This window comes from Amblyomma maculatum, chromosome 1 (genome assembly GCF_055883805.1).
Source record: "Amblyomma maculatum isolate TAMU_Amacu chromosome 1, ASM5588380v1, whole genome shotgun sequence".
NCBI classification, from domain to species: domain Eukaryota; kingdom Metazoa; phylum Arthropoda; class Arachnida; order Ixodida; family Ixodidae; genus Amblyomma; species Amblyomma maculatum.
Window position 1 is genome coordinate 96716012 of NC_139344.1, and position 25740 is coordinate 96741751.

Below are 25740 nucleotides of genomic sequence, written 5' to 3' on the forward strand. Positions count from 1 at the left end.
AGGCAATTAGAATAAAATTTTAACAATCAATCTCCTAGAAACATTTTTCTCCTGCAGAATTTCACTCGACACTGAAATCTGATGTGAAAAGTAGCATGCTATGGAAGACGCTGACCTGTCCTGCTGCAGCTTCCCGTGATGATGCATGCGCTTTCTGAACCAATATATTGGGTGGACTACTGTTCATTATTAGCTTGGAGCCTGACTTTATTGTACTCAATTCACAGGGCACACACACGTATGCAACAAGTATACTTTAGTGTTGAGCGCGCCTTTCGGCTTCATGTGTTAGTAGTAAATAATTTCGTGATGTGGCACTTACTTGTACATTCACACATTTGCAACATAATAATCAGAGCCCAATTTTTACTCCATGCAAGAGCGCCCATGCTTACCAAATGTTTTCCTGCAAATGCCAAACCATTAGACGCATCGATCAGATCGCGTTCTGTCAGATTTGGCATGTGCTATAATTTGTGAATTTTTCCATACCAATGCAGTACAGCGGTTTTGCTTCATGTGGTCAAACGGAAGCACGTTCTTTTTAACATGATCGGACACCTTTCAGAGCACAGGAAGTCGAGTTGCTTCAAAACAAGGTTCAAATATAAAGTCAACAAATTGGGCGCTGAAGCGGCGGGTGAGTGGACGCCTGGGTGACACGGTATCTATACCTTACTCGAGATAAGGGCACCATTCTTTTGGAAACGCTCTGCCTGCCGACGGGCTTTTAGAGCGTTAGCTCTGTTGCTCACTTGCGCGAGTGGCGCGTTTTTCTAAGAATCGTAAACAGTGCCATCACCATAGCAACATTGCCGTCTTCGTTGTGCCCGGGCAAACTAGACCGAACGCTCCACGTCCCCGGCCACAGCGGCAAAGCGCAGTAGCGGGCGATGCTAGGCAGGTATAGCATTATAGCAAAAATGAACGCCGAACCAGCTTCCCTGCCGAATGCATCAACGGTTTACCGTAGACGCCGTAATGCTTCGAACAATCCGCGGTATATCCCCCTTCACGAAGCGGAATTAGCTAGGAAGGGGACGGGACATCATGCACGTATAAAATAAATAAAACGAGCGCAAATAAAAGCATGAAACGAGAAACCAATTCAGTGTTTTCTCTCATAAAAAAAAAATGTATAGGGCCACTGATCAAGTCAAAGTATTTGAAGAATATATAAACGAATGCTTTTTGTCTGGTTTCTCCATTGTGAACAACGAAGCTGTAGGGCTTCCGAAACGTTAGTACGTTTTCATGAAACTTTGACTTGGTCAGTGACCCTGTATATTTTTTTATGCCACCACCTGATCAGACTGCATTTCGTCGAACTCTTGATTACAGTGGTTTCTCTCATTTGAGCTAAAGCTCGATATTCGGCTCAGATCGAAGCGTTGAGCCTCATCGTTTCATTTTTTTTTTTAATTTTTAGTGAGGGGAATGACGGAAATGCAGTGGCAAAACCCGATTAAACATCACATTTTTGTATTGGAGAAGCTTCACATGGCTGTTTCCGACTTGCCCATTCACCGAAAAAAATCCCCGGCAGCTACTGCGGCACGTTACCTTTACTATCATCACCGGAACACAACATTCGGAAAAAAAAAAAGAAAAAAAAAGAAAGATGGCTGAAACGCTGGTGATTATCTTCGACCGCCCACTATATCATCTTTTCTCCTTTTCTTTGGAGCCTGCACTGCTTGCGCTATATAGGAACTTCAATGGGAAGGTTGAAGAGGCATGCTTGTGCATGTTCAGGTTTTCAAGTTTTACTTGGCAGACTGTCGAAACATTTTATCTGTACCAGTAAAGTGGCAGAGGGTACAAGTATTCGTGCAATTTCTCCTAGGGAGACGCTCTTTGAAATTATATTATATTAATTTATGCAGTGTTATAGTTCCGTGCCCTACTATTCATTTTATCGTAGAAAGGTGAAGATATTTTTTCTTCTTGCCACTGAAAAAAAAAAAAAATCTAAATTCCACACCCACACAATATATGCTAACACCGCGAACATCTGAAGATAGCTTTGTGTCGGAGCTAAGACGATGAATGACCAGCTCCGACAGCGTTCGTGTTCGAACTGCGTTTCTTTTTTTTTTTTCGCTGCTTGCCCTAAGACGCTTAGTGCCAAATTCTTCTTTGTCCAGCGCCGTGCCGTTGTTTGTGATAAAAGCGCGGCGCGAGGGGCGCTCCAAGACTACAAGCAACTACGACCCTACCAACCATTTTTTTTCCTCCCTCGGCTGCGGCGGCAAAGTCAAATTTATTCACACTTTTGTAACTTTTTTTTTTTCCTGTCCTGTCTAAGGTATGGAAAATAAACAAACAGCAATGCAGTTAGGCTGATACCAGTAAATAAACTACACTTTAGCAGCCGATGCATTCTTTATCATGTGTGCAGAGCGAAGCAGAATTTTAGTATTACTTTTACCGTTTCTATCTTTGTTCTGAACTCGTAGAATCTTCATATCATGCAATAAATTTGTGCGGTACGTAACCTCTTATCCTCATTTGATAATTTCCATAGCATCAAGTTTTATTTTTTCTTTGAGGGTTTGCATGATACCGACCCTCTAACGCGCAAGATTTCATTGCCTCACTTTCAGTGTAAGACTGACTCGATAATAAGAATGCAGAGATTTCGCGTTGTCTGGATGTATCTCTAGCTGCTAGGTTGAAATTATGACAGCGCTGTTCTTTGAATTGCTCATTCCGCTTAGTCGTTTCTGAGGAAGGAAAGAGGCCTCCTTTGTTCGTCGGTTTCCCCATGTTAGCGGCTATTCGCTTCTCGTGCGAGGCAGCCCCATAAGCAGAAAGATGCCTGCTTTTGCCAAACTAAAGCATATATCATGTGTGTTACTAAAAAAGCTAGAAACGAGTAACGAAAGCCACTAATTGTACTGGACAAGAAGCACATTTCGTTCGCCGGGGTACAGTGTCGATTGTAGCCGGGGCACACCTCAGCTGCACGCGCGAGAGCCTTAGCTGGCAACGTTTCGGCCCACAAACAGTATGGCACACTTAATTCGAGGCGATAAATAAATCTCAAAGCAAGCAAGTGTACATTTGTCAAGGGAACATTTTCAAGTAGCGCTACTGCGCATGCGCGAAGCACCTGCACCTCAGCTCGACCCGACCACTCGACCCGACTCGCCAGTGTTTACCTATAGTTTACCTCTCTCGCCCGATGGAAAGAAAAGGGCAGAGGGAAAACGTTGTAAATACCCCTCGTCGTAAATACCCGTCGTAAATACCCCTCGATTCAGAGTGTTTGTGGCGCCATCCTCGTAATTTTTCTGAACTGCGACATTTTAGTGCACATGAAATTTCATAGACGGCGCTACCTACTAAATTTACCATGCGTGGCTCTGTTATTCCACTATTATTCGCTTTTTGTACACTTTGTAGTTGATAATTGTTAGCGGTTGAATAAAGGAACGAAAGCCCGAACCTTTAAGTTATATTCGCCAGAAACAAACAAGCCATGGAGCATTTCAATCATGCTTAACATATTTCATGAAGAGCTCACGCGCTTCAAATGAACCAAGTGAACCACGAAAAAATTAGCTGAAATCACCCTGGCAGTGCACATTCCGCGAGAGTCGTAGAACAAAACCGATGCTTATCCTCTGACAGCGAGGTGTAAAGTTTTTTCACGCGAAATTTCAGCACAGATAAAAGCGTATTACTTGAGCAGTTTAGCATTTACTTTTAGCCATTTTACAAAAATCGCTAAGTTTGATCACAAATAACTTTTACACTAAATGAAGCAGACAGATAATATTTTCAGGAAAAAGCGAACTATGTAAAACCTCCAAGTGCGCAAAAAATCTCAGCAGCAGAATGCATATCTGGAAAGTTATTGTATGCATAATTATCTGTTTTATACACTTTTCACAGGTGAGTGGCTAATAAACTATGCGATACACAGTAATAAAAATGCTTAACTTTGTTCATTAACATCTAATCTCAAAACACCTCGAACGGTTTTTTTCTAGGTGCAAAAGATTTTGCACAATTTTGCTTTTCACGAGACAAGTAGAGCTTAAAAGCCGTTTCTTACTTTTCCTTTACAGCTTAAACATCGTTGCAGCTATTTATAAACCAAATGCACCATTAGAAAGGAGAGGAAATAAACTTTACAAATATATTAAAGTCACATTTATAAACTAAACGAGTGAGGCGCAGTGGGCGTATGAATGTCACCAAAAATGTCGTCTCTTCCCCGCTAGAGTGGGACTGCCACCTTAAAAGCCCAATCCTGACTTGAGCGGCGTCGCCATAGATGCAACCAGAGGGCAGCTATAGGGTGGCCTATTGAGCCACCCTATATACAGAGTTGGCATTGGCCAACCTGGTGCGCAAGATTCTGCTTGGCCTCCCGCAACCCGCCATGGTCATTCGGAACACAAATGTCTAGGACAGTCTGGTCAATGGCAGCGTAAGGACATCCTGACAGACGCCTTAAAGTTATCGCGTCCTACACCTAAAAGGCGATGGTTCAGTGTACCCAGGTAGCAGAGCGAAGCGCCACCGACTACCTGCCACGGCCGGCAGTTGGAAATGTGGGGAGTTGGAAATTCCTTCCCCACATTTTGGGGAGAGGGAGTGTGAGAAGCAACGGGTTGCTAACATAGGAATGCGCACCCGGAAGGTGGCGACATGGAAAGAGGAGGCAACTGTACGCCAAGAACGAAGGAATGGCACAACACGAAGGCGAGAATGAAAGGCAGCTGGAGAGAAAGTAGAGTGGTGGCGGAAGAAGGAAAGGCGGAGGCGTAAAGGGGAGGACAGCACGGCTGAGGGCAGATGGGGGTCCCGCTGTTTGCGTTTCCTGATGCGTAATGTGCCGTGGCGAATTATGAGCGCCCAGAAGAGAAAGTGCTCACGCCGCCCACACGCCGCTCGAGACGAGGTGCGGCGATTCCTTCCACTACTGCGACCTCTCGTAACTGATGGATAAACCCCGCCTTTCAAAACCAGACATTGGTCCAGCACCTAAAAAACATCTGCCATATTTCTTATCACAGCCTGCCATTTTAACAATCAAGAACTGGGAAAGGAGTATCAGCTGAAAGTTAACCTTAACCATATGTTGGAAACAAGAGAGTAGTGTTGCTTCTCAAATTCATTACCTCAGCATATGGCCAGGGTTTTTACAGAAAAACTGGCGCTGAATTATTTGGGAGGGATGTGTGCATGTTGACTAGGTGTTTCGGGGAAGCCGGCTACAAATAATGGGTCTTTGAGGGACATAAAAAAAGGCCAATGATATTACCTGTGAGCAAGTTGACTAATTTCTGATAATTTTTCGAACTACTATAGTTTAGGTGCTTGGTTAGAATCAGATTTGTAGATGGTTTTTAGTAATATCAAGAGCAGGTTTTAGAATTTCGAAAACATGACCGCCCTTGGTGCCATGGCTCAAAATATCTCGCACGGAGCGTAAGCTGTTAATATGCAGCACTATAGCATGGCAACACATCAACCTGCGCGGAAGCGTTGACACGCTCGGACCGGCACGCACATGCATACTGAGATTGAGCAACAAAGCACCGACGAAAAAGAACCCCAAGTGGCCCAAATCTCCGGAGCCTTCCACTGCGGCGCCCCTCAAGGTCAAACGCGCAAGTGTGATCGAGAGTAGAGCTCTAGCTCTTAAACCCGCAATCTAAGCGTTGCCCCAGTGCCCCATCACCTCTGTTCCATCTGTGATGCTGTGCTCGTCGTTGCATGTTGCTTCAGCGTACGAGGACCAGAGATGGTCAGTGGAACTTGCACCTATGCTTGACGGCACTGGGCGGATAGCTGAGAGAGCAGGTTTTCGAAACCACGCGCTTTTTTGTTTTCGAAAACAACACTACGACAGCCAAAGCGCGACCTCGGGTGGCTGCAGCTACGTCGTGAAGAAGGGTAGCTACGAGGAGGAGGGGGAGAAGAACGCTTAGTCACCCGCAGCTAATGCTTTCGCTCCACATTCGGTTCAGCAACGTTGAACCCTTGTCATTTTTCTTTGTTTTTTTTTTTTTGCCACGAGATAGCCAAAATTCGTTGAGCCATGTTCTGCGCTGACATGGCTATTGCTAACGGCATTAGCCGCAAATTTCTCTAATTGTAACTATGGACGCCTCAATGTGATAGTTCAAAAGCATATGAGAAATTAGTTCACTTGCGATGTCCACCAGCACCGATATTATATGGTGATGCAGAAGCAGTCTTCATACCTTCATACACACGACCTACCAATGTTGCATCATATCACACACACACGAGATCTTTCTCAAGTATCTCGAGACAAATCTCGTGTGTGTGCGCGTGTGAGAGAGATATATGATGCGACTTTGGTAGACAGTGTTGTTTTAACAAACTTATGACCACATTGCTACAATGGAGTATGCTGCAGAGCATTATGTAACATTGGCGGCACTGACGTAACATTCTGATGACATCTTTAGGCCCGTTCGATTTACCTCGCACTGCGTGAACTGGTTCCTGGCAGTTCAGAAAAATTGCTGCATTCATGTAGCACCTTTTCATCACTGCAGGCATAGCGCGACAAAACTACTTGACCTCGAGAACCGAAGTGAAGCCCGACAAGCTATGCACCTAATTTGCATTTGGTCTAACCATGCCAAATCGCCTGTGATTTTTTTCTACCTATTTCTCTCATGCTGCAACATTATTGGGCTCCTATTCGTGATAATTTCGGCAAACTCAGAACGATGATGAGGCAAAGCAGAGTGCTGATTTAACATTCAACCATGCCTTCGTGCCTTGGTCAGGGGCAGGAAACTTTCATAGAAGCCCATTGTCCCCAATTTAGAATGCTATAGCGTCAATTCATTTTGTAGCGGCTGGAATAAAGCCTGCTTATGCGTTGTAAAAAAAAACTTCCTCCCAAGGATATGCTAAGCGGGCACCACTTCCAGAGGGATTTCGGAGAACACAGGATGTACCCGAGAAATATACTTCATTACAGACTTGACAGAAGGAAATATTCCCCACCCCACATGAAACTAACCAGAGAAGAAGCAGTCACCCTCCGAAAAATCCAAACCAACAGCCACGTCCACGGCACTTTACTACACATGACCTCGCCCACTACCTATAAATATGAATGCGCATTTTGTAACGTACCAAACACCCTACAACATATGGTGTGGGTATGCAAGAGACCACATAGTACCATAACCACCAAGGACTTAACCGAAGAGCAGTGGGAGACTCGGCTGTCAAGCCCCAGCCTGGATGATCAGCGTAGTCTGGTCAACCGGACTAATGGCTCAGGTCCACGGCTTCCTGGACTGAGGAGGCTGCCCACCTAGGGTGATTATTTCACGCCTACTCTGAATATATGTCTGCCTCTCTCTCTCTCAAGCGCAATTCGAACCACCACCGGCAAAGAATACTTCCCCATACCGGCAGTTCAGACAACTCTGCCACCGCCGCATCTTACCCCGTCGCATGCGTGCACAGTGTCATTTCTTATTAAATATCAGTTGCCTTCATTCGCCAGGTGCGCTGAAGTACTTGAAATCGAAACTAGCCGGACCTACCTGTCTTCGTCGTCTTGGTGGTCTTTTGGCCTTTTCTCACCCGCTTCAGCAGCTGTAGCAGCGTTGCACGCGCAAGAAGAGAGTACGAGCTATCGACAAGTCAAAGTCTTCCTCTCGATAGGCATGGACCCCTTTCTGAACATAGAAGGTGGAAGCTTCTGCTCAAGCAGTCAAGCTGGAACGGGGGGCGGACGTCATCTCCCGTGGCCACTGCCGCTACACTCCATAAGTCTTCTGTTGGGCATCAAGAGGACAGGTGGCAGCAAGTCCTCGGATGACGACTCCGAGCTACCGGATCTGCTTAAGAAAGTTCCCACTGCAATATCACCGTGCTTCCCCGTGATCCCACTTGAGCAGGGGCAGGCTAGTAAGCTATAAAGACATTAATGAGCACTAATGGCTAAACAGGGTGGAATACCCACCAGAAGATAGGACACTAAGAGCCAAAAAAGCACCTGGAGGCACTTGCAAACAAGAACTTTTCCGAATCCAGCTATCCTTAGCCAGTGGTACCCGGAACAGTTCTCAGGCAGATATAAACCATGTTCGGATAGGGCAGATCTGGTACATACGATATAGACATGTCAAGAAATTCAAAATACAGATCAAGAGACAAAAACAGAAGGATCTTGGGAGACTACTGTTGAGCTCACACTGCTCACACCCCGAGACTCAGCTAGGTCTAATCCGACTGGCTGAACACACTGCACGGGTCCAAAAACTTCAGGCTAGGCATCAGAACTCCTGACGCCTATCCTGTATCTGTTGGATATTCAAATTTTGCCACATCTTTGAGCTGCGCCTCACTTCTGGTCCTGGGACTGCGCTGTGCGATTTACTCACTTGGAGGCTGTTTTTTACCTCCATCGCATCACATCACGAAGAGTAATATACCTTCTCGCTGGCTCGACCCTCCCTTTCTAAGTGGTCGCCAGACCTGACGACTTTCTGCGTCCAGTTCTCTATGCCAATTCGGCAGCCAAAGGAAGCAGCAAAATGAGGCACCGGCCATGTCGCACGATTGAGGTGATTGCCCGACCAGCCCGATTAAGGACGTGATTGGGAGGCTCCACCACCACAGTGTAAAAGTAGAGAGGTATCTCAAGTATGCTGATGGGAGAAGGGCCCAGAGTCGAAGCAGCGGACCCTTACAGACAGTGCTGGCCTTCGGAGTGGGTGACGAGTGCAGTCGCACAGGGCGCCAGCATGAAGGGAGCGCCGATCTGCACTGAGAGTTCAACCGCTCAGCGCGGCCCGCTCGCGGTCAAAAAATGTTCGGGGGCGTGGCCATGGCAACCTGTCGCCATAGAGAAAGAGATTCTGTCGCTAACTTAGAGGGCGCTGCGAAACGCGCCGACGCTGGCGCGGCGGCGCGGCACTTCGCACGTGGTTTTGCATATTTCAGTGTGCGGCTGCACTTCCGTGCTTTTTAAAACGTGTTCTTTGATTTTGCTTAAACACCGTCTGTTTGCCTACCGTCAGCAGAGTAGCCCACAACGGTGAGTGTTGCGGAAAGTGATGCGCAATGGGAAGAAAGTGCTTCGTGCCGAACTGTAATTCGGGCTACCGACTTCTGCGGAGCGTGTGGCGTTGTTCAAAGCTCCGTCCGACAATGTTCGTTTGGAGAAGTGGCGCCGTGCAATTCCGATTTCAGGGCTCTGATAAGCACAAACAATGCCAAAGCGTCATCAGCCGACATTGTAGATGATGTGAAGCAGAAACTAGATAGCCTTATCTGCATAGACGACTGGGAATGTGATGACATCATCAGGCAAACGAAAGGGACAGCGGAAACTGAAGTTGAAGACTGCATTGTCAGGATTCATAAGCAGAAAAATGAAAAAGATCACCAACCGTCCGACATGCAAATCAGCGTTCAGTTCAGAAACGAGCATTACTCCTGAGGCAGCACTGACAAATGCAAAGGACAGAGGAGGCCTTACGCTTCCAAATATGCACCTTTATAATTTACTGAAACAAACTGAACGTTTGTTTGCAGCATATGCAGACACCCAGACCGTGTACTGGGACACAATTGATGGTGTTCTTGACACCTACACCATTACTTTTCCATGTGATGAGCACAAGGAAGAAACAGTGGCTCAGTTGCTTCACTGTTATGTTAGCTGCGGATGAGGCAGCATTGCAGGCATGTTAACATGACCATGAAGAAGGAGGCTCAAGAAAAAAAGAAAATGGCTAAGCTTTGTTCCTCTTAGCCGCAATTTTTATTGATATGCTCCTATGTGCCAAAGTTCTTGCGACTTTTCTTGGGTACATTAGATAAAAAAAACTGCTGCTATCGCGCAGTGACGCTGTGTATATTTTGGACATTTCACCCAGTGACTGCATTTTTTGTTTGCACTGGGCATATGGTGTGTAATAAAGTTCTGTAAGTTCTCATTTCGTTTCTTTTAATTGTGGGAGTACATCACAGTTTAATCTTGTGAAGTGGTGCTTCCCTTGCATTTTTTCACTCCATTGTTCGTTTTGAAAACGTACTTTAGTGCCGAAAATTGGGCGAGTTGGTGTAGGTTCATAATGAAAAAAAAAAAAAAAAGAGAGAGAGCACCCGCCTCGCATTCGGGAGGTACCGGATTCGATCCCCGGTGCCGCCGGGTATCCACCGGTTTCCAATGGGTACAAGATTTCCCCCGGCCTGGTTGCCGGCTGTTCTGGGGTGAAATGCTTGGAAAAGGGGCCATGAATAAAAAATGTTGGTTCAAGAATAAAAAAGGGCCACATAACGGGCGTTCGCCGCGCAAGGCGTACTTATTGTTGTCCGATGGCGGAACGGATCTCTGTCACAACGGCGCAACTATTTGGGCCTATGACCCCTTTCCCAAGCATTTCACACCTAAGAGCCTAGCACCAGCAAAGCTTGTACCCTTTGAAAACCGGTGGGTACCCGGCGGCAACGGGGATCGAACCTGGTACCTCCTAAATGGGAGGCGGATGCTCTACCGTAAGGCCACCGCCTTTTTTTTTTTCATCAAGAAAGCGTTCTTGGCTGAACGCTGAGCCCTGCACACTTGAGTCCTTCAAAATACATTTAGCCTCCGGTAGAAACGAGCTTATTGAAAATTATGCCCGTTCTATGATAATTTGCATCGGAATAAAAATGCCGTTTAGGTTTTCGTGTTGGGTCCATGTTGTTGGGTCCATCCGACGCGCCCTTTCATCTCTGCGACACATTTCCCGCGTGAGAAAGTTTTTACCTAATACGCAGCCTCTTCACAACTTAAGTCGTAAAAAGCCGCTCTATACTAGTGCGCTGCGCCTTGAATATTGTCCCACTCAACGAAACGATGTTTGAACGGTCTTCATACAGAGTGAAGAAGCAACGATAAGCGTGAAGCAAAAAATTTCCTGTGCAATAATTTTCTACCATTTTGAGCGGAAGGAAGGGAACAAGAGGACCCCCATTTATATTTATTATGCATAAATGTATGATTAAATTGTTGGAAACAAGAATTGAGCGCGGAAGAGAAACTTGAATGGGATTCAAGTGCTGCTCGACCGTGTTCATATCATTAACTGCTTTACAAAGATAATTTCCAACAAAGTTTTAAGACTGGCACACTGCTGATTTTAATTTCAAGCAACGAATTTCCTTAGCGTTTTGAATTCAAACTACGCCAGCAAAGCGAAAATCAAGCTTGGGCACCTGAATCACAAGGCGCCAACACCGCTCAACTGGGCCCGCTGGCATCCGCGCCATCTGTCGGCTTGCAGCCGAACTGCAAGGCGCGCTCCGCCGCGGCCGAACATATCTGGACGCTCCCGCGGGCGCAGTGTCAACACCTCAGTATTCTTGCACCGTGTTCACAACTAAGAGGTATTAGCAGTATGCTCTTTGAAGTGAGGGAATCAACATGTTTGCTTGCAGAGACCGCAATAAGAGGGCCGTGAGGGGACAACGGGCCATCCCAAACCACCATGGGGATGCTTTGGGACATGGGATGGTTCCCGCCTTCTTTTGTGGCACACTGGAATGTTTGCACGGCACTCTCTCGTCATACAGGGGGAAGATAAAGAAACTTACTGTGCTGTCTGTCTGGCGCCAGTCTCAGCTGCGTTTTGTTTCTGTCACTGGGCAAGCTGCCTGAACCTTGCATGGATATATAAACTCGAGTGAAAAAAAGATGCTTGCAAGCAGATGCGTAGCTGGAGGGGGGAGGGGGGGAAGGTGATGGTACTTTAGCTCTCCTACCCGCTCTACCCTGAATCTTTAGTACTGTCCTGCACTGCCAAACAAAACAACCACTTGCACCGGCAATCATTCTGGATTTTGTCCACAACGTCGCTTTCGCGATGGTGTCAGCTTGATTGCTGGTAAAACGAATGGTGTGCAAGCTGCTGTCAGAAATATTTAGCCGCGCTATACACACATGGCGCCAGCCACTCTCTCAATCTAGTTATTTAGCCTCTCCTGGCCAACGCGAAATGCTCAACTGGTAGCCGAGTATAGTCCTCGCTAAGAAAGAAATGAATTGAGAAAAGGTAAGTATAAAGAAAAGATGAGTTTGATAGCCAAATGGGGCGAGGGGCTTGGCAGGACTTCGCACAGGGCACCAAATGAGGCAAGGCCGGCCCTGCTCACACTTTATAACTCTATCCTGCTCTGTGTCCTCAAGCAGTAAGAGATCGAGCGGGAGCTAATTGGACCCCTTTAGGCTCAGTGCTCGAACTTCACAGAGTGCTCGAACTTCAATGGTTTACTGCACATTGCAGGACACTGCGCAATAATTTAAGCTTACCTGAAGACACAACCTTGCGCCTTGAACATGTCCTGGGTCCTTGGTGTGACGGATCGTCTGCTGCACGAGCTACCAAGGTCTTACTAACTTTTCTGAAGGACACAGGGTTGATTAATACCCTTTAAAACTCATCTGTGTGTGATTATGTGCGTGTGAAAGTTAACTTTTCTTATGAACACAGGGTTGATCAATACCCTTTAAAACTCATCTGTGTGTGATTATGTGCGTGTGAAAGTGTGCGACACCAATTCTCTCTTTTTCTCATTTATTTCCCCTTCCCCTCCCACACTCTGTCACCCTCATCCCTCAACCTTCATCAGGAGTAGCATGCTAGGCTTACCACCAGGCAGACATCTCCTGTTACCATTAAAATATCTCTCTCTCTCTTTCACAGAGAGCTGTTCTGTTCTTTGCCCTCTGCCGGAACATATATATATATATATATATATATATATATAGTAACAATACCCTGCATAAAACTTCAAGCTGGACAGACACCCGAAAGCTTTATTAGGGGAGACTAGTTACCAGTCTTGAAAACCTTTTGTTCTTGTAACATACATACCCTTAAACCAATAAATATGAAGAAAGATGCAATTATGAAATGTGATGAGCTGATAGTAGAGTGTACACAGGGGCTGCTGCAACCCCCTGCACATTCCGGCATGGTGGCTGGGATAGGATGAGACTTTGCCATCACGGCTGCATTAAAAAATTGTAGGGAGACTGAATTACACATTATTTTTACAAAATCCATGCAAATGCACCTGCTGTCACCTAAATACAAGGTGATGCCCACAGAATTCAAGCCGACCATGCTACTTAGAGGGGCTCCCACAGTGGCTGCACAGTTCCAAAGATCAAGAATGAGCACAATTCCACTGCAGCCCCACCATGTGTATTTCTGGGTGTATTGCCTATAAAGGCCCCGTATACGTCTGGACAAGGGCATATATTTATGTATCAGTGTGCTAGGTGCTAACATTCTATACCATTTTAATATTACAAAAGCTTACAATTTCATTTTAAACTTCATATAACTGCTTACACGAACATTGCAAACATGCAATAGCAGCGAACAATAAGTGAAGGCAAATTTTTGTTTTAGAAAATAATTTCACATTTCAGCTTTTATTGACCTAAATTACCACCTGAACGTCACCACCTCTATGACTTTAGAACAACGAAAGAGATGTTTCTCCACACATGGGAAAACAAGCCCTTGCCATTCAAGGTACAATGTTTTCAAGCCTGTCACAAGACATGAAGGTTTCAATAACCCAACTAAAATGTACACAACTTTCCTTTATACACCTTGAAGACAATGGTGCAATTTTATGCCTGACCTCTGACACAAAATTTTACCAGTGCCTTCGCAACATAATATACACTGTGCATTTGTAACCACGATGCCTATGCACCCTATACAAAAGAAAAGATATTGAAACTGTGTAATTCTGAAACAGATTAAGAAGCAGAATACAAATCTATTTCAAAATTCGCAAACAAAAACTGCAATTCTCACTAACTCCTGAGCAAACGAGCTTTTAATCTGTACAAAATCCGCATCATTAGTAGTACTTGGAATGTGTGTTCTACAACAGAGGGTATAGGATGGCCACAAAGCCCTACATGCAGGATATGCAGCTGTGCTCGTCGCAAAGCAGACCCCATCCTTATATCATGGTTACAGTGAAACTTTTAACACCAATGGGAAAAGGTAGCTACAACAGCCAAAAAACCGTGCAAACTTGTCCCCATGCAAAGAATAAGGATTAAAACACCCTGCAAGTGCCTTATCACACATCATTCAAGAGATTACAAGCAGTTCTTTTGAAGTATGTGCCAGAGCTGCAAAATCACCACACAGATTGCTTACGCATTTTACCAGGATGTTAGAAAATTAAACACACTCATGCTGCCACTACAACAACTTCAGGCAGTCGAGGAAAACAAACAGCACCTCCCACAATTTCTGTCCTCATGGAGAACATACAGCAGCTTGAATGAAACTTTCAGTGCTCCTACAGACTTGAGAAATGCTGCCACCTTGTACTGCCCCACACCTGCCAGAACAAGTGTACACACCATGCCAACAACCTCACTGTTCCTCACGTCTACTGTACAACACCAATGTGGCAAGAACTTCTCCCAGCAAAGTGACTTGAACCAGCAGTGCTCGGAGGGTACTCACAGAGCTGGTAATTCCCAGATTATTATCACGGTTGGCAGTACAGCTGGCAACTCTATTCCTACCACTGCTGGTCACTTCATTTGGACTCTGGATGCTGATGTTTTGTAACACTCAGCAAGGCCAGCCACGTGCCGACCTTTCGCAGTAAAAAGAGACTATAACCACAAACTGGCTGGGGCAAATCATGTTACATGCCTTCAAGCCACCTTCATTCTCTGGATTAGCTGATGCTGATGGAGAACCCGGCCTAACCCCGACAACACTGACTGTACAACACGAGAAATGCAGTTCTGACAGACAGCAGTTTTTGCTAGCGCCAAGAAGCCAGGATTCATACAGCTTGGGCAGGCCCGCACCACCACATCAGGCAAGTCCAGTGCGTAAGACAATTATGTACACAAGGGCTGGCAGGTCCTAAGAGGAGGCTGTCAGCTGGGACGTGGTTGCAAAGCTTGATGCAGGTCTCCGGTGCTCATAGTTGACTAGCCGCCGGCCCACAAGGTACCTGTATGGCCACATTCACACACTGAGTCTCAGCAAGTAAGCTTTGCCACATGTCACAAGTGGCAACACAGATTATGTTTTAGTATGTTAGTACTGTAAAACCTCATTAAAACATACCCGTTTTAACAGTAGTTTCGTTTTAAAAGTAGTAAAGTCAAGTCCCCGACTCAGCGCCTATTCAATATAATGCATTTCCTATCCGCATAAACCGTACCAGCTTATCGCGGACGTATCAGCATGTACCATTTTCACTTTTCGTTGTTCAATTCACGGCGGTAATACCGCCTCACAAAAGACTGTTTGACTAGCGTTGTGACAAACCTCCATAAATGCGACCATGAATGCGACTGATGCAATAGCAAGCTACATAGCCAATGACAAATCGGAGCCAAGTTTACCAAATGCAGCTGTGATGATGTTGGTAATACAACTAGCGCCATCTTGCGGCGAGCGCACCAATTCAAGCCGTAAACTAACTGTGGCCTCCGAGCGCCGTACCGCCGAAGCCGATCACGAATGCATCCACATACTCCGTCCTCCCCCTAGCGGGCCCTATTTAGGACCAGTCCGAGTGAACACCCCTTCCTTCTCCGTGCCCCTTGCCCGCCTAGGCCTTGGTTCACTTTCTTTCGCACGTGTGACGAGGTGACTTTGAGCAGAGTGCGTCGCGAGTTCTCCATCCGTCTGAGTCATGCCGAAGCTTGGACAGAAACATCGGGTGCTTAGTATAAATGACAAGGTGGAGATTGTCCGTGCCATCAAGAGAGCGGCAAAAAAATCTATGCTGGCACGTGAGAGAGACTTGCCGCTAACTACTATGTGTGGCATTTGGAATGCCAGAGAAAAGCTACTCTGCAGTGCTGCCGTGACTACGAAGAGATGTCGAGTACGAGGATCAACATTTCCAGATGTGGAGGAGGCCCGGTCGAAAAACCTACCAGTTAGTGAACCTCCCCTCGTTGAGAAAGCCCTAGTTTTCGCCTAAGAGCGCAACCATGGCAACTTGGTGTGTAGCAATGGCTGGCTAGCCAGATTCAAAGCAAGGCACGGGATAAGCACGAATACCATAGCTGGAGAAGGCGCCGCGGCTGACACTGAAGGTGCAGAAGATTGGAGGAATGGTCAGCTTGGACAAATTTTGGAAGACTATGTGCCTGGCAACATATTTAACCTCGATGAGTCCGCGCTTTTCTTCAAGCTGCTGCCGAATAGATCGTTTGCATTCAGTGGGGAATCATGCACCAGCGGCAAGCATGCCAAGGACCACATTTCAGTTGCATTCACATGTAATATGTCTGGAAGCGAGAAGTTGCCCCTTCTCGTCATTGGCAAGTCAGCAAAGCCAAGGTGCTTTAAAGGCGCCCCACTGCCATCAAGAGTCCTTTGTAGGAATAACACCAAGGTATGGATGACTGGGAAGCTTTTTGAAGATTATGTGCATGCGCTTCATTGACCGCCGTTTTAAGGCGAAAGGAAGAAATGGTGTTGTTATCCTTGACAACGCATCTGCACACATTGCGGTGGATGGCCTCAAGGCGCTGAAGCTGGTGTTTTTGCTACCAAACACCACAGCGATTGCCCAGCCTTTGGACCAGGGCATCATTAGCGCTGTCAAGCAGCTGTACAGGAAGAACCTACTGCGCAGGATGCTGCTTGCACTGAAATGCAGCAAGGTGTACGCCATTGACCTGCTGGGTGCGATTCACCTGCTGGAAAACTCATGGCAGCAGGTCGAGTCTACTACCGTGCAGAACTGTTTTAGTCACACAGGTTTTCGCAAAGTGTGCGCGGGTGACGCTGATGACGCAAGCGATATCACCAGCGTCCCGGACCAAACGTGCGAGAACCTGCTGACCAAAGTACTTGAGAGGGAAGGTTCTTCAGAAGGCATTACCTTCTCTGAATTCAAGGACGTCGACAACAAAGTGGAAACTTCACCAGACATGTCGGATGAAGCCATCGTTGCCTCAGTGGTGGCGGAAGTGGCTCCAACTGACAGTGATGACGATCACGACACAGAGTGTGGAAGACCCGGGCCCAACAGTGCCAGAAGCTGCACGCGCTGTGAGCGTCATGCGGCTGTTCGCCGAAAAAAGAGGACTGGCTGAAAAGCTGGCTCGCGGCCTGAATGAGTTTGAAGCTGCTGTTGTCGCTGCTAGAGCACCGCGGCATCCAGACTAAGATTACCGACTTTTGCTGTCAAAAATAAAGGCTGCATTTTTTTTTTTTTTCCGCCTACTGCCCGTTTCCGCTTGTTTTTTGGCAGGTAAGTGGGTAATTTTAAGCTACTCCTGTTAAGCCATAGTATCGTTTAGTATGTACTTTTTCCGAGTTCCGGCCAACTCAACAAGGTTTTACTGTAGATGCACTATAGATACAGCATGCACACAGTTTTTAAATGTAGTGTATATATAAAGCCCTTCATTGCATCACAAAAACATTTCTCATAAGATCGGGTTAAACCCGATTTCTACCCAAAATACACCTTTTCACGTGCTTCATTTCAAACTGGCCTGGTTCCCAAGGAACACTTCCTTTCTTCTGGCAGAAAACAGAACAGGCTAACCTCACTTTATCTATGCAAAATCTGGAATGTCAAAGCTGCCTTCAATGTTGCTCAATGAGGAGAGCTATTAAAATAACAATGATTTTTCATCTCCCCATCATGAGTTAACATCTCAGGTTTCCACAAAACTCAGCACAGTCGGCTGTGGTCCAATTAGTGCCAGTCCTTCTAGGACAGCCAGATGAAGGGTCATTTGTTGCAGATGGTGAATGCATGCTCATATTTAGACATACCATAACCAGGTATAACCCTTTTTCGCTTAAGGGGGGACGCGGGCTTCGAAAGTCGAAAAGTCGTGAAAAATTCGGCTTTTCAAAATGTACATATCTCGGCTGTATATGTTATAAACTACCTTTTCTAAAATTATAAACACCTAATTCATCGTGGAACTGCTTTAAATTAAACATACAACTGGGCGCGGCAGCCCCAGAGTCGCGAGCGAACAGCAAAAGTACCCAAACTTCGCGCGCGCGCCATTTCTCTGCCACTGAACCGAGCGCCGCCATCTTGGTCTTGTTTTGTTTGTGAATGCTTGCCCTTTTCCATATTGCCTTCGCTGGCGGCGTCCGCGGCGTAGCAGAAGCATGGCTCGCTTGTGATTGGGGGCCTAGCAGGGATTGTTGACCTTCCCACGTCTCGAATTCGGGCTGTGATTGGACGAAGCGCGCTCCGTGAGAAGGCGGGGGATCGCGCGACTGCTACTGGGTGCTGGCTGGGTGCTGCGCACGCTGACGCTGTGGTCCCTCCGACTCTTGCAGTCTGCCGACTCTTCATCGTCTGCTTTCGCCCGCTGGCACGTGATGTTTTGTGCTCCTCTTTGTTTCCTAGCATTTCTCGTTCTGCCTTTTTTCTCGTCGTTCCTGTAAATATTTTGACTATTAACTCGCTCCTCTTAGCTTCGAAGTTATTGTTTTCGTGTGCATTTGCCTGCCTGGTGTCTGTTCCGCGTGTCTCGATGGCGCGGGACGCGCGCTTGAAAGCAAGCACGCGAAAAGCAGTCGGCAAAAAGAGACGCCCGTAGAATAAGAAGAGTGCCACATCGAGAATTACAGCTTCGGTGTTGCCGCAAGCTGCAGGGCCGTTGGCGGATGCGGCTGGATTGAACTCGTCGACCACAGTTTTGCCGATGGACGCGGCTGGACCGACATCGTCGATGTCAGCTTCGTTGGGGGACGCCGCGGCTGGACTGTGTCGATCGGCGTCAACTTCGGTGTTACCGCAAGTGTCTGCGGTGCCAGTGGATGCGCCTGGACTTAGCCCGTCAAAAATATCGACTTTTGATGCTCTGCGAGTCGCTTCGAATTCCGTGTCGTCGGAAGCGGCCCAGCCGGCTGAGCTAATTTTAACGACGACTTCGGCGTTTCCGCACGTCGCTTCAGCGCCGATGGACGCGGCTAAACCGAGCTCGCGTGCTCAGCATTTGGACACACTGTTTTTTACAGAGGCGGAGTGCGCGGGACGTGAAAAATATGCAGATAACGCCAAGACGTCATTGGCGAAGAAGTCCGCGACTTCCCACAAGTTCGAGCTGATGAACGTCACCACAGTAAGTGTAGACGACAATCGCGGCACTGAGTACATAATTGTTGATATGAGCATACTGAAGAAGCTGTTTGCATCCACAAGCTGCAGCAAGTGTGGGATGGCCAGTGTTCAACTCGCGAAATGCAGCGGAAGAGAGTATGGCTTAGCTGTGAAGTTAGTGCTCACATGTCCGAATTGCGATTTCGCCGAGCGGCACTTTTCGTCGCCACGAGTGCCCGGGAAATCTAGCATCACACCCTTTGAAGTAAATCTGCGGGCGATGAAAGGCATACAAAGTATAGGGAAGGGAGTGACTGCTCTAGTGGATTTTTATGCAACAATGAACCTCTCCCACCGAGGACTTCACCACAAAACTTTCAGGGGGCACATGAACACCATGGTGAAAGCTTGCCAGGCAGTTGCTATTGCTACAGAAGTAGCAAGTGTCAAAGTGATGAAGGACTTATACAAAGACTTCCTGAACCCAACAGGAAATGTAGACGTGATATTTGATGGCACATGGAAAACGCGTGGCCACAATTCAAATATTGCAGTTGGCTGCATTATAGAACTGTACACTGGCCTTGTACTGGACCATGTTGTGCTTTCAAGGTACTGTCGTGGGTGCCAAGGGGCACCTGATCCCATTGATGATGGTTACGGCGACTGGGCTGAGAACCACAAGTGTATGAAGAACATTGACTGCAATGCCGGACGGATGGAGACCGAAGCACATATGATTTTATTCAATAGGCCCTTAGAAAAAAATGGGTTGTGGTACACAACCATACTTTCGGATGGTGATAGCCACACATTTCATGCATTGACCCAGGAAGGCGTGCATGGATATATATCCATCGAAAAGAAGGACTGCCTCAATCATGTCCACAAGCGGATGGGGACGGCTCTTCGCAACTTGGTTGAGAAAAAAAAAGGCACAAGGGCAATCTCTTGGTGGAAAGGGCAACCTTACCCAAGAAAAGATAAAAAAGATCACTAATTACTATGGGTATGCCTTGCGGAGCCATAGCCACGACACCGCAGGCATGAGAAAGGCAGTGCAAGCCACGCTGTTGCACCTGACCTCAACAAATGAAGCCCCAGATCACAGTTGCTGTCCTCAAGGAGTTGATTCATGGTGTGCCTTCAATCGTGCTTTGGAAAACCAGGTGGAGCCTCCACCACACAAAAACCCTCTGCCAGGCCATGCTCGCACAGCGCTTGAGCCAGTTTTTGCCAGGCTGGGCGACGAGGCCCTTTTGAAGCGCTGCAAAGATGGCATGACACAGAATGCCATCGAGTGCCTGCACTCTGTCATCTGAAGCCAATGCTCTAAAAACACGCATGACTCTTTGCTGGCTGTTCAAAGGGCTGTTGCAGAAGCAGTTTCTCGCTTCAATCAAGGGATGGCAGCAACCAGCAGAGCTGTTGCAGCGCAGCTTGGTTATAGTCCTGGCAGGTGCCTCATTCGTAGGAGCCTTGAAAATGATAAACAGAGGCTGTGCAGGTCTGATAAGGGTCACACCGATAGTGAAAAGGTGAAGAAGAAGATGGCCAAGAGGCACAGGCCTGCAAAACCCAAGACTACTGCCCAGGAGCGTCTTGTTTTGTCAAGTGCCAATGCCATATATAGATTTCCACAGCCATTACATGAACAGATTTATGTAAATTTGGTGTCATTGTGTTCAGCAATAACTAGGCTACATGCTAAAGCATTAAATTTTTCCATGTGATTGGAAAACAAAAGTGGCACAGTGAGTAAAACTTTGAATGCAGTTTTCTCAGCTTTGTTTATTTGGTAAAAAGCCTTGCCTTACGGGACTTTTCATAATGTTTGCATGCACGGACTTTATTGAACATGGTATCATTTTTTTAGCAAAATCTCAGTTACATCCTAAAGCTTTCCGTTTTTGATAGTCTGATAGACTAGCAATTAGATCAGATGTAAACTAATTACTCCTACATTGTTTAGCAAAATCTCAGCTACATCCTAAAGCTTTCCGTTTTTGATAGTCTGATAGACTAGCAATTAGATCAGATGTAAACTAATTACTCCTACATTGTTTTTTTCTCCCAACTTTGTTATTCATTCATAACCTATGTAATGACTTTTTAAAAATTTCCTTAGCTTTAGGATGTGCAGTAGGCCCTTGGAAATGACAGCATATTTTTAAAACCAGTTTTTTTAATTAAAAAAATATTGTAATGGCCCGTAAAAAAAGACACTATGTGCAGTACATTATCTTGCCATATCTTCATGTTTAGATGAGGTGTTTCAAATCTAAATATATATTTGGAATCAGCATTCAAAGATATATCACCATGGAAATTTTCAGCAAGATAGGTTAAGAAATAAAAAAAAAGTTTTTAAGACCCTCATCCCCCCTTAAGTACATTTCTAGTACCTCGTGGCCACTAGTTGTGACGTAAAAACTCTGGACAAGCACCGAAAATAAGATTTACAAGTAGGAAGGCAGCACCAACAGCTGTGCTTCAGTATGCAGAAAGTGGAACACAGAAACGAATTAATTCGAATTCTGTTAATTGAAAAAATGAGATAATCCACACTAGGAGCACGGCCCCGGCCGACACAAATGTATGTCAATGATGTCAGAAGCTCATTGATAGCACGTTGGCGGGTTAACACAAGTCAATCAGACAAGGGGTCCCGTCCAGGTACGCCCCATGAAGAAAGTAACTGTTAAATTGAACTTTCCCTGCTTGCATTGCATGGAACAGTGGAGCCCGTGCACCTCAGGAATGCGTGATATGGAAGGCACAATGACTATCTGAAGTCCCCCAATGCTGAAATATGGCTTCGTAAACTTCCCGTACCAACATTTTCTACACCCTACACCTTCAGAACATTCCCACCATAAAGTCATTCCCATCCTTGAGTCTTGAGTTTCATTATGCCTCCAAAATTATCATGGAAGCGCAATGCAAGGAAGTCATGTCATCTCAAAAGAGTACTTACTTGTCATTCTTGATGTGCTCATACAGCCGACAGAACTGGCGCACCTGAAACACCATGAATGCCATGAAAGCACACAGTGCCAAAAGAGAAGGGTAGATACGTCGCAGGACCAGGTTCTGTGTCTCCGCACTGCTTCCTGCACAATAAAAGGCAGCCGTTTTTAAGGGCATGTAAATATCCAAAACTGGAAGTACAGTTAAACCTGGTTACAACGAAATTATAAAATGTCCATCACGGTGCACTAAAAAAGTTCGTTATTGCAGAACTTCATTGTCGCGAAAATTTGATGGGAAACGCATAAAGAATTGCCCAAGCAGTGGCAAATACTTTTAATGCCAAAAATCAGTAATCTTGGCTTGCTTGCATTTCATGGCGAGCAATGCTGTCACACGATGTTCACATTTAGTCAGAAAACTCATTGCGACGTCATCACGGGTAGCAACAAAACTCCTGATGACATCGAAAGCATACATCACCTCTGAGGTGGTTGCAGCAGCAAGCGCATCCTGCAGGTTAGCTTCGCCATCGGAAGAGTCCGCCTATTCCGGGTGGCTTTGATGATCTGCTCATCAATCAGATCTTCGTGAACTTGCACACAAGCGTCAGCGTCGATGTACTCGTCAAATTCGAGGTTAGGCGGCACGTTTCCCATTTTTTCCAGCATTATCCAGGTGGCTGTGATGATCGGAGCCGGTGACGCCTCTTCTTCGTCGTCGTCTGAAACTTCCAACGCTTCCCCAGCAAAATTTACTGGTCAAGCTTGGCAAATTCAGCGTGCCTAAAGCAGTTCGCTATAATTGAACGCCCTAGTTTGCTCCAGGCAGCAGACATCACTTGCAGCGCCATGTACATATTGTCACGTAGTGGTGACGAGGTCGACGACACAAATGAAAGGTCGATGATTGCAATAAAGAAACTCTTTATTTGGGCTGACTTGCGCCCGAAAAAGAACTAAGCAACTCGGCGGCGGCGATAGAAACAAACGTGCTCGTCGATCGTCGAACAAAGAATGCCCGTCACACTCGTCAACGCTCAATTTAACGGCTGCACAGAACAACCTAGATAACGTCGCAAACAGCTACCAGCACGGGCTGGAACATTGTTGAAAGACACACGAGTGGCCGGAATCTTCGAGATACATCTCGGAGCATCTTGCGCTACAACAAAACTGATAAAGGGTGTGACTCGCGACATCAAGCATTAACAAACAAAGATTACGGAACTGATACGCGAGCCAGAATCAGAGTGATAAGCCTGTATGCCGGCGGCTGTTAAAAAACAACAAATACAGTTTTGAAGGTTTCGCGGCATTACTCCCCCCATAAAAAAACATCGCCTCGATGTTCCAAACAAAGAAAGTTAAACATAAACACTGCAAAGTTTAAACACCACAGACTCCTTAACGCGCGTAATATGGCTTCAGTCGTACAACATGTACAATTTCTGGGCGTGCGCGTTGCCGTTGTGATGCTGACGTTCCGTCAGGAATGACTTCATAGTCCAGTGGTCCAACGCGGCGAATGATTTTGTACGGCCAAAAGTATCGACGCAACAACTTTTCACTTAATCCGCGACGGCGAATTGGTGTCTAAACCCACACTTGGTCTCCTGGATTGTACTCTGCGTGGCGTCGTCGCAAGTTGTATCGTCGGCTGCCGGTGCGCTGTTGGTCTTTAATACGCAGCCGTGTGAGTCGTCGGGCTTCCTCTGCACGCTGCAGGTAGGCGGCAACGTCAAGGTTGTCCTCGTTGGTTACGTGCGGCAGCATTGCGTCGAGCGTCGTCGTGGGCTCCCTGCCATACAAGCCTAAACAGGGTCGCTCTGGTCGTCTCCTGGACTGCTGTGTTATACGCGAAGATCACGTACGGCAAGATGGCGTCCCAGGTCTGGTGTTCAGCGTCGACGTACATATCGATCATGTCCGCGATCGTTTTGTTCAGGCGCTCCGTAAGGCCATTGGTCTGGGGATGGTACGAAGTTGTTCGTCGATGGCTTGTGTGACTGTATTCTAGGATGGCTTGCGTCAACTCTGCCGTAAACGCCGTTCCCCTGTCCGTGATGAGCACTTCTGGGGCGCCGTGTCACAAGAGAATTTGTTCGACAAAAAAATTTGGCGACTTCTGCCGCGGTACCATTGGGTAGTGCTTTTGCTTCGGCGTAACAGGTACGGTAGTCAGTGCCCACGATGATCCACTTGTTACCCATAGACGAAGATGGAAAGGGGCCAAGGAGATCCATCCCAATTTGTTGAAAGGGCATGATCGGGGGCGGAATCGGGTTTAGTAGTCCTGCTGGTCTAATCGGCGGCGTCGTGCGTCGTTGGCACTCACGACAAGTCTTTACGTAGTGGGCAACTTCAGCAGGCAGTCGCGGCCAGTAGTACTTCTCCTGGATTCGATGCAACGTGCACGCAAATCCGAGGTGGCCTGCTGTGGGCTCATCATGCAACGCCTGCAGAATTTCCTACCGGAGGTTTTTAGGCACTACAAGAAGCTGCGCGGTCTTGTTGGTTGCGAAGTTCTTCTTCACAAGGAGGCCATTGCTTAACGCGAACGATGATAAATGTCGCCTGAACACACCAGGAGGGGAAGTGGTCTTTCCTTCTAAGTAATCGACTAGCGCTTTCGGCTCAGGATCTGATTGCTGCTGTTCTGCGAAACTGCTGGCGCTTACCGGTCCCAAAAAGGCGTCGTCGTCATCGTCCTTCGGGGGAGCGTTGACGGGAGCGAGTGATAAGCAGTCTGCGTCGGAATGCTTCCAGATCGACTTATAGACTACAGTAAAGTCAAATTCTTGAAGTCGTAGGCTCCATCTGGCAAGGCGGCCGGAGGGATCTTTCAAATTCGCCAGCCAGCAGAGCGCGTGATGGTCGCTTACCCCATTGAATGGTCGGCCGTATAAATATGGACGAAACTTAGAAGTAGCCCAGATGATCGCAAGGCACTCCTTCTCGGTCGTCGAGTAATTGACTTCGGCTTTTGTGAGGGACTTGCTAGCGTAGGCGATTACCTTCTCCAGTCCGGCACTCTTCTGGACGAAAACAGCTCCTAGGCCCACACTGCTCTCGTCGGTGTGAATTTCGGTCTCGGCGTTTTCATCAAAGTGGCCAAGTACAGGAGGGCATTGCAGGCGGCGCTTAAGTTCGTCGAAGGCTTCTCCTTGCGGCGCTTCCCATTTAAAAGGTACGTCAACCTTTGTAAGCTGCGTCAACGGTTCGGCGATCCGCGAAAAGTTTCTGACAAATCGTCGATAATAAGCGCACACCCCAAGGAATCGGCGCACAGCTCTCTTGTCGGCAGGCGGTGGGAATTGTGCGATTGCAGCTGTTTTCTCTGGGTCTAGGCGAATTCCGTCCTTGCTAACGATGTGACCTATGAACCGGAGTTCTTCGTAGGCGAAGTGACATTTCTGTGCTTTTAGCGTTAGCCCCGATGACTTGATGGCTTCCAGCACTGTCTGTAGTCGTTTTAGGTGGTCTTCAAAGTTTGACGAGAAGACAACAACGTCGTCCAAATATACCAAACAAATTTGCCACTTCAAGCCTGCCAGGACTGTGTACATTACTCGTTGAAATGTAGCTGGTGTGGAGCAGAGGGCAAATGGCATCACCTTGAACTCAAAAAGACCGTCCAGTGTGATGAATGCGGTCTTCTCGCGAT

At 46.9% G+C, this 25740-nt stretch overlaps 1 protein-coding gene across 1 annotated transcript in view; it reads right to left on the bottom strand.

Annotated features, from left to right (window-relative positions):
* Window positions 1–13412: 13412 nt before the first annotated feature.
* The window catches only part of LOC146203254 (E3 ubiquitin-protein ligase MARCHF6), a 139566-nt gene continuing 127238 nt past the window's right edge, over window positions 13413–25740 (bottom strand). The window contains exons 21-22 of the mRNA XM_084588618.1: window positions 22082–22217; window positions 13413–15015 (exon numbers count right to left, since the gene is read on the bottom strand). Coding sequence (XP_084444744.1) covers window positions 14925–15015; window positions 22082–22217 — 227 coding nt within the window. The 3' untranslated portion in view covers window positions 13413–14924. The remainder of the gene's footprint in view (window positions 15016–22081; window positions 22218–25740) is intronic.